Consider the following 10,493-nt stretch of genomic DNA (forward strand, 5'->3'; position numbering starts at 1 on the left):
GGACCAAATTGATAAAAAAAATAATGAATGTTAAGAGCTAAAAAGTCATTTTACCTTTGACACTGTTAAGTTTAAGAATAAAATTAGACAAAGAGACTAAGATTTTAATAATAAAAATATAGGGACTAAATATCTCAAAACTAAAATATAAAGACTGAATTTTTAATTTTTAATTTTAATTTTAAAAGAGTATAAAAACTTTCTACTTACATAAACTATTTAGAGTGACTGATTATATAAACTTCTCAATTACATTCACCAAACAAATGTTAAACTGAGTTATTTTTAATCATATTGCACTTGGCATTCAACTTTGTAGTAAGCTGTCATAAATTCAATGCCATCTCTTTGAACTTATTTTTAATCATATTGCACTAGTCATTTTTCTTTTGTAGCAGACCATCAGACATTTATTCCCATCGCTTGGAGATCCTAGTCATCAGTCCATTCTCGGTGTGCAGGACAGACGATACGGCCGAAACAACCGGAGTTTCTTCCATTACATGAATACGATCATTGTAAATTAGAGCAGATGCCACGGCTTTCATCTGAATAAATGATGTTTCCTTCCCCAAACATATCCTTGGCCCTGCACCAAAAGATAAGAACTTGTAAGATGGCTCATGTTTGATCTCTCCTCTCTCTTTAATCCATCTCTCAAGCTTGAATTCATGGCAATCTTCTCCCCAGATTGACTTCATTCTTCCCATTGAATACATACAAAACAAGATTTTTGTCTTTGGATGAACTGGATGCCCGCTAGGAAGTATGTCTGGTTTGACAGGTTCCTTATGATTGAAAGGGACTGGTGGATACAACCTTAATGCCTCACACAATGCTCCATGGAGATAAACCAAATTCTTTACCTCGTCGACATTGAATAGCCGCCTCCTTTTGGTTTCACCTATAGTTATTTTTGATTCAAGCTCTTCTATGATCTTGTTTTCCATTATTGGATGCTTGGAAACCAGCCAAGTGAACCAAGTAAGAGCAGTGCTCGTCGTGTCCGTCGCAGCAATTATCATATTCAGAGCGGTTTCTCTCAAGAACTTATCATCACATTTCGAACCTGTTGATTCCTTTTCAGTTATGTATGATGTTAAGATATCCACACCATCTTTTGATACTAAATCTTGGTTCAGCTTGTTCACTTTATTTCTTTTCTGACATATATATTCAGCTAAAACATCATCAACAACTTTCAATGCCTTCTTGTATTTCCTTTCTTGTCTTATGTTCAACCACTTCTGCAACGTATAAAGCTTCATGGTCTAACATGCCGATAAAATATTGCTTGCTCGCTATCATGCACGGCCATGGAGAAAAGAACTTAAGGGAGTTCAAGGGAGAGGGAACTTGGATCATAGTCGGTAACCAAGATGCACGCAGAATCAAATGTGAACCTTTGGAAAATGTCTTCTAAGTTGATGACCAAGCCATGTTTAGCAGCATGGTCAATGATGGGCATCAGCCCCATTTCCACCTTGTCTCGGCTAGTCCTCAACAAGAATTGGTGGAAAAGGTGATGTCTCAAGAACCCTTGAGCTGCTATCCGCTGGTTTTTCCACAAATCCAACTCGGAGTTGAAAATCCCGTCTCCTAAGATATCAAACATCTGCTTGTATTCAGGCCCTTTGAGGAAGTTTTCAAAGTTGGAACTCATAACGTAGTGAGCATTGGCAGGGTCACATGTCGCCACCAAGTTCATCTTAGCAAACCAAGGGCCTTTCAAAACAAAAGTGCTCTTGCAGCTTTCTAGTGTCTCAGTACACCAGTCGTGGACCCGGTGAACGTTGAGGAGAAGCTCAACAATGCCAGGAGAACTCTTTGGACACCATTTTTATTTCTCATAAAGCGGTATAGAAACAGAAAGAAAATGAGAGCCAAGAAGAAAACTTGAAGAAAACTCTGTAATGCTATAAAATTGATATTGCCAAGTTTAGGCAAATTCCTTGTTTTTGTTAATTCGATTTATTAAGTGAAGTTTTCAAACATTACTCACCGTCCCAACCATCTAATCTCTTGTTTAAGCGCAATAAATAAATTAGATATGCATTAATCAAGAGAAAAACAAGAGATTTCTAAGAAAACTTTTGATAAAATAAATCATGATTATCCATTTAGTTACGTTAACATCATAATTAAATTTGGTGTACTCATTCTAAACCTTTGGAAAATGTCTTCTAAGTTTATGACCAGGCCATGTTTAGTGGCACGGTCGATGATATGCATCAGCCCCATTTCCACCTTGTCTTGTTAGTCCTCAACAAGAATTGGTGGAAAAAGTTGTAACAGCCCAATTTTCAATGATATCGGAAATAGTGATTTTGAAACCATAATTTTGACAAAATACTTCGTTAGTATTATTTAATTAGTATATTAATGAGGTATATATAGTCATTAAATTTTGGTTGAGAAATTTCATTATTTGGATAGTTTAATAAGTAAAAAGAACTAAATTATAAAAACTGAAAAGGTTGAGTAGTTAAATTAAAGGAACTAAATGGACAATTGAACCCATGGAAAATTAGTTAGTGGGATTTGATGGGATCATGTTTAACAAAATGGTTTAATTAGCTTAATTAATAATTTATTAAAGCTCAATTAAGAAAGTTGAAGTACTTACAAAAATGACATAGTATATATATTAAACTAAACCTAAATTAAAAACAAAATTTTCACTATTTCTTCATCTTTCTCATGAAAAAAGAAAGGAAACAAGCTAGGGTTTCAACTTTGATCTCTAAGCTTTGAATTGGTAAAAGTATTGATGCTCGTTTTTAATAATTTTTATGTTTTTGAGTTCGTATCAGTTTGGTCTAGCTAAATTTGTGAAACTATTAAATGTTATAAAAGTTTTCATTGATGAATGAGGCTATTTCTTGAAACTTATGATGAAATATGGAGCTTTGTTGATAGATTAGATTATTTTGAAAAGTGATTTTTGATGATTTTGATGTCTAGAATGATAAATTATTTTTACTTGAGGTGAAATTATTGCAAATAGGGACTGATATGATATTATAGAAATTTGGTTATCATGGGTGTTTAGGAAAAATAAGTAAATTTCATGATTAGGGTTTAAAGACTGAATTGAATAAGATAGAAAGTTAAGGGAAAATAGGTAATTTGTCAAAAAAGACTTAGTTGCATGAAAGGATCAAATTGTGTTGTTATTCTAATTGATGGAATGAAATTATTATTGTTAGATCAAGAATGTGTTGATAATCGTGGAAAAGGAAAAACCGCAGAATAGTCTCTATGCTTTGAAATCTTTTGCAAAACAATCTGGTAAGCTCGTATGTTCAATTATTCTCCTAAATGCTTACATTCTTGTTTATATATTGTTAGTGAATGATGTTTCATATACTGGAAGTACGCTCTATTGAGCCAAATCTTAATGTTATACTGAATGAGGCTCAATCGAGCAAATCATACCATTATACTAAATGGAGCTTAACTGAGCAAATCTTGCTGTTATACTTACTGATATTTAATTGATCAAATTCTACTGTTACACTGAGTGAACTCAAATGAGTAGAAATCTACGGATATATTGATGAAAATTTCAATCGAGCAATGCTCACTGAGTATATTGAACTATTGAGTTAGTTGTAATTACTGTTATAAACAGCGTATAATGGAAATCTCTAAGCTTAAAGTTGATTAAATCTATGTTTGATTGGAAATGTTATGAATTTCTAAACGAACTTACTGAGCTTCATTTAAGCTTACCTATAAATTTGTTCATTTTGTAGATCGCATTTTGAAGGCTAAGAAGGTTGGGTCAACGCTAGGAATCACACTACCCGGGAATCTTGGTAGACTTCAATTCTCAGTTTTGGTATATGGCATGTACTAGGACCCTATGTGTTGTTATGTCAAATGCCTAGTTTTTGAGTAAAATGTTGTGACATGTTGTGTACTTGATCAATTTTTGATTTCCTACTTGTTACTTAAATATGTTTGAAAGGTCATAGTATGAAATGTTATGCTATAAGTTAACTTAATGCTCATAATGAAAGGAATGTATGTTTAAAGAGGTAAATGTGTTTATGGTTACAAGCTGAGAATGAATATATGATTATGTTTGAGAATTTTTTATGTTGAATTGCACCGCCCATATGTGTATTTGAAAGTGTGTAGGTACCTATGCAATAAGGGAGTGAAATTGAGCAAGAAATGGATAAATTTGGGCTCACACAGCCTGAGACACGGGTGTGCGACTCAGCCTTATGAGGTACACGACCTTGCGACACAGTCGTGTGTCACTTGATGGCCTTTTGTATGCAAGTTAGTGAGTTACACGGCCTAACACACGGCCCGGCATACGGGAGTGTTGGGCAACTTCAAGAGTTACACGACCTAGCACATGGGCATGTGACATAGTCGTGTGACCCTACTTAGAGAGTTATATGGGTGAAGACACGGGCTAGGACACAGCCGTGTGTCCCTAGTTTGAAAGTTACACAGGCTTGTCTCTCAGCCGTGTGAGGCACATAGCCTGGCCACACGATTGTGTGTCCCTTTGTTTTCAAATTTTGCTACTTTTTCCCCAAATTTTCTACATTGATTCAAATTGGTCCCGAATTGCCTCTAAGTTATTTTTAGGGCCTCGAGGGCTCGTCTTAATGACAGTATGCATATGTATGAATGGTTTATGATGTGTTTAAATTATTGAATGATATTATGTTTAAAGGTTTCCTATTGAATAAATATGCTTATTGCTAAAGATATGACTATCCATTTGGGTAGTTATGTCCTTGTGAAGACACATGAGACCTTCTATAAATAGGAGAGAAATTTCATTTGTATGACACACCAAAAAATGTAGAAATAAAGTTTATTTATGTTCTCTCACCATCTTTTATATTTCTAGAATGTTCTATAAAGAATTACTATAGAATTTTTTTCTAGTAATTGATACCCTAGCTATGCTCTGCTCAGTGCAAAGTAATGTAACACCCCACGCCCAACCCGTCCACTGAATCCGAGTATGGAGCGTCACAATGGAATCAAATTAACTTAACTTAAATTCTATCAGCTAACTGTTATAAAATTAACTATATTAAAAATTAATAATATTTCTTATAGCAATAGCCTCAAGTCTATTTAACGGCTTAGTCTCTCAAGGGTTTTAAATTATTAAAGACTGTTGGTTTAAAGATTAACTCTTAAAAATTTCTAAAGGATTGTTTGTCCAAAAAATCCAAATCATAGGTATGTTATCAGGCTTCACCGTGATTGATTCTTAGGCGAATCCTCTAATAGTACCACCTTCCTATATGCATGACCTTGAATCTACAACAATCATGAATCTTCGCCTCATCTCATTTGGTCCCTCCTTGAAGTCCTCGATCATCCTTGCAAGTTCTACGAACATTATTCAACTCTTGAAAGTTTGAACAAACATAGTGAGTTCCTTCATTGTACCTTCAATATACCTTCACTGTACCATATCTAAACCCTATTGCATGAGGGTAATAATCGTGAAGAAAAATAAATTAAATACAAATACGCCCTACTTGCTCAAGGCAAGATTGTGTGTTAGGGTAGCGATCTCCACTCGAGCTTTCGAGCTACTCGGTTGGCCATGAGACCTTCATCTGGTCAAACTTAAACACCTTACCACATTCGCAAGTCTATCCTAACTTCTCATATTTCCTTTATGCATCTCCGTGGTAGTTTCTTTGTCTTTCCGCCCAAGGATTCTTAGAACATACCTTCCATGGAAGACTTGATCATACCAGTACCTGACGAATTCTTTCCATCCATACCTTAGTCTCAGAGGACTTGTTGATCTTTCCCTATCGTGCTATCCCATACCAAACCTCTCTACTCTAGCAATCACATTCTCATTCCACCTTATTGCTCACAGTAATCACAGCAATCACACGTGCTCGTCATCTCATTTACATCATTTCCTTTCTACCGACTATCTTTGTAGTGGTATACCCGCGATAGACTTTCCTCAAAAAAGAATAGTTTTGATAGACCTTCTGTCTCCTAGACAAAATCCTTATCCTGGGAGTAGGGGTGTTCAATCGGTTAACCGACCAGTTAACTGACCTGAAATAACATTAATTGAATTAACCGACCTTTCAAAATTTTTAACCGTTAACCGAACCAAAATTTTTTTAAAAAATTAACCGAACCGAAAATTTTTCTGTTAATTCGGTCGGTTAACAGAATTAATTGAAAATTATATATTTTTTAATTTTTGGTTAAAATAAGTATAAAATTAACCGAATTAATCGAATTAACCGAATTAACTAAATTATTTGTATAAAATTATATGTTTTTTATTTTTATTTTTAGTTTTAGATTTTTATTTTTATTTATTAAATTATTTGTAATTTTATGATTGGGTTGGGTTGGGTACTTGGGTTAATATATATTAGATTGAGTATTTGGATTTATGTTAGATTGGGTTTGAGTGAATAGTGGGCTATTTATATATTATAATTTTTTATTAATTTTTTTCGGTTAACCGAATTTTTTCGGTTAACCGATCGGTTTCGAACCGAATTAACCGTTAACCGAAAACTCAAAAAAAATTTAACCGACCCCCAATGGAATTAATTCGGTTAACTGACCGATTAACCGAATTTGGTCGGTTAACCGAATTTTTCGGTTTTACTCGAGTTTTGCACACCCCTACCTGGGAGGGTGTTTTTCGATCCTCCCATGAAGTTTAGCTTCATAAAACCCTTCTTAATAGCTCTTAATTGTGGATCCTTTCTTGCGATCATCGAACAATTTCCCTTTCTGCATTTCCAAGACCAAGCCAGCTCTCCCATGACTAATCTTCTCTAATTCTTGATGGGTCTTCGCCCAAGCCTTATTTGCTTCCATCTCTATCACCATTATGGGCATATTCCCAAGGATCCGCATACCATACTTGTAGTTTTATTTGTCCTTTCCTCCATCTGTGTGGGGTTCTCATACTTGGCACACAAACCAGATCCACTTACCATTTTTTATATTTTCTTCTAACCCTACTTCCACCTGTGTGGTTTCTCATACCTGCTGCACTGGCAGTTTCCCTTCTCTTGAGGTCTTGGCAGCATTTCATCATTTGTTTCTTAATATACTCTATGGGATATTGTAGTTTAACTATGTTCTTATACCCTTCTTACATCTGTCTCACTTCCCAACAGACTTACCCATGTTTACTATCCGATTCCATGTTTACTATCCCGTTGGACTTTATCTCTGTGGATGCCATGGAGTCTTTCATCTATGGTCTTACACCTATTCGTCATCCTTACATACTATCTCACAGTGCCATGGAGTCTTTCATCCATGGTCTTTCTCATCTCTTTTATGTATGGTCTTACAGTGTATACCTTATACATTGTCACCATGGCATCTTTCATCCATAGTCTTATGCTCTATACCTTTTACTTTGTACCATGCAACCATGGCATCTTTCACCCATGGGCTTACGCTACGTAGGACATACCAAACTACCATAGCCTTTTTCATCTATAGTCTTACGATATATACCTTATACCAGTTGCTAAGACATCTTTTATCCATGGTCTTATGTTCTATATCGTCGTCACGGTGTCGCCTTAAAGGACCAGTCGATACCACCATCATGGTAAATATCATTGCATGGTTTTATTTCTCGAATCCTCCTCCCATTACCTCCTTTACACCACCTAACCTTGAGGCTTGAACATTGCAGTGTTCCCTCCGTAAGGTTCAAATCTTCGCTTGAGGCGGTAACTAATAGGTTCTTGCTCCATACCCTTTGAATCTTCATCTAAACCCTTAAGATTTCCCACAGTCATGGAATGTATGCTCATATCATCACACTTCATGCTTTTGCAACATGAAATGCTTAACAACGCAAACCATAGTAACAGGTTTAGAGTTTGGAACTCACCTGAATCCTTATCGTTTCCCAAAGCTTATTCCTTTTCTCGAGCATCGTAGCTTCCATTCTCTAGGTAGTATCTTGCAACAAAAAACTATTAGTTATACTTTATATTCTTAACTTAACCCATTTTTCTAAAATAAGCAGAATCCTTAATATGGTTATGAAATTCATAACTTCATCCTACGTATATAGAAGGGTTGAAAACCTTACTCGCTTGTTGGGTTCTCTACTTTTCCAACTTTATCATCATGAAGTTTGCTCCATACAAAACCTTCCAATGACTACTCTTTTTTTTAGCTACCGAAGAAGATGAAGAACAGGAGAAATTAGAGCAAGGTCGAGAAGAAAATCATTCCTAGAAGCCATCTCTCGGCTATTTATAGCTCTTCTCACGTTATCATCAACCTTGTGAGAACTGTCCATCACTAATTATGATGTCTCCCACTAAGGAACCGATTGGTTCCATCATAACAGAACCAGAATTTGATCTCAATCATGTCCAATTTGGTTTCTAGCTTTCCCATTTCCTTTAATAGAGCTTGTCATCTCATTTGCATCATTTCTTTTCTACTGAATATCTTTGTGGCGGTATACCCGCGATAGACTTTCCTCAAAGAAGAATAGTCTTGATAGACATTCTGTCACCTGGACAAAATCCTTAACCTGAGGGGTGCTTCACGATCCTCCCATGAAGTTCTACATCATAAAGCCTTTCCTGATAACTCTTGATTGCGGATCCTTTCTTGCGATCCTGAAACAATTTCCCTTTCTACATTTCCATGACCAAGCCAGCTCTCGCACGACCTAACTTCTCTAATTATTGATAGGTCTTCCCCCATACCTTATTGGCTTCCATCTCTATCACCATTTTTGGCGGATTCCCAGAATTCGCATACCATACTTATGCTTTCCTTTTTCTATTCCTCCATCTGTGTAGGGTTCTCATACTTGGCAAACAAGCCAGATCCACTTACCATTTTTAATATTTTGTTCTAACCCTGCTTCCACATATATGGTTTTTCATACCTGCCGCATTGGCAATTTCCTTTCTCTTAAGGTCTTAGCGGGTTTTCCACATTTATTTCGTAATAGACTCTATGGGATGTCGTAGCCGAGCTATGGTCTTATACCCTTTTTACATATTTCTCACATTTCGACAGACTTACCCGTGTTTACTGTCCCGGTGGACATACCCTTATTTATTATCCAGTTCCGCATTTACTATCCCAGCGGACTTCATCTCTGTAGATGCCATGGAGTCTTTCATCCATGGTCTTACACTTATTTGTCATCCTCACATACTGTCTCACGATGCCATGGAGTCTTTCATCCATGGTCTTACTTATAATACGTGGCTACCATAACATCTTTCAGCTATGGTTTTGCACCGTATACCTTATACACTGCTACTATGACGTCTTTCATCCACGGTCTTATGCTCTATACCTTTTACTTAGTTACATGCAACCATGGCATCTTTCACCCATGGTCTTACGTTACATGCTACATACTGGACTGCCATATCCTCTTTCATCTATGACCTTATGACATATACCTTATACCAGTTGCTATGACATCTTTCATCCAAGGTCTTATGCTCTATATTGTCAACACGGTGTCACTCTAAAAGACCAGTCGATATCGCCGTCATGGTAAAAACCATTCCATGGTTTCATTTCTCGAATCCTCCTCCCATTACCTCCTTTACACCACCTAACCTTGAGGCTTGAACATCGTAGTGTTCCCTCCGCAAGGTCCGAAATTTTGCCTGAGGCGGTAACTAATGGGTTCTCCCCCCATACACTTCATATCTTCATCTAAACCCTTAAAGTTTCCTACAGTCATACAATGTATGCTCATATCATCATGCTTCATGCATTTGCAACATGATATGCTTAACAACGCAAGCCATAGTAACAGGTTTAGAGTTTGGAACTCACCTGAATCATTATTGTTTCCCATAGCTTATTCCTTTTCTCGAGCATCGTAACTTCCATTCTCTAGGCAGTATCTTGCAACCAAAATCTATTGGTTATACTTTATATTCTTAACTTAACCCATTTTTCAGAAACAAACAGAACCCTTAATATGTTTTTGAAATTCATAACTTCATCCTACGTATACAGAAAAGTTAAGAACCTTACTCGCTTGTTGGTTTCTCTACTTTTCCAACTCTATCCTCATGAAGTTTGCTCCATACAGAACCTTCCAATGATCTCATTTTATTAGCTACCGAAGAAGATAAATAACAGGAGAAATTGGAGCAAGGTCAAGAAGAAAATCATCCCTAGAAGCCATCTCCTGGCTATTTATAATCCTTCCCGGGCTATCACAAACCTTGTAGGAACCGTCCATTACTATTATGAAATCATCCCTAGAAGCCATCTCCGCTCAGTGTTCAGTGATGTAACACCCCCATGCCGACCCATCCACCAAATTCAGAGTATGGAGAGTCATAATAGAATCAGATTAACTTAACCTAAATTCTATCGACTAACTGTTATACAATGATAAAAATTAATAATATTTCTTCTAACAATAGCCTCGAATCATCCCTAGAAGATAAAGAACAAGAGAAATTGGAGCAAGGTTGAGAAGAAAACCA

The 10,493-nt window shown here is 36.2% G+C and overlaps 1 protein-coding gene across 1 annotated transcript; it reads right to left on the minus strand.

Moving 5' to 3' along the window:
* Positions 1 to 410: 410 nt before the first annotated feature.
* Positions 411 to 1,268, minus strand: LOC108454965 (alkane hydroxylase MAH1-like). Its single transcript, XM_017753603.1, has one exon. The coding sequence runs from the start codon at positions 1,266 to 1,268 to the stop codon at positions 411 to 413; it is 858 nt and encodes a 285-aa protein (XP_017609092.1).
* Between the last annotated feature and the right edge of the window lie 9,225 nt (positions 1,269 to 10,493).

Source organism: Gossypium arboreum, chromosome 9, assembly GCF_025698485.1.
Source record: "Gossypium arboreum isolate Shixiya-1 chromosome 9, ASM2569848v2, whole genome shotgun sequence".
NCBI lineage: Eukaryota > Viridiplantae > Streptophyta > Magnoliopsida > Malvales > Malvaceae > Gossypium > Gossypium arboreum.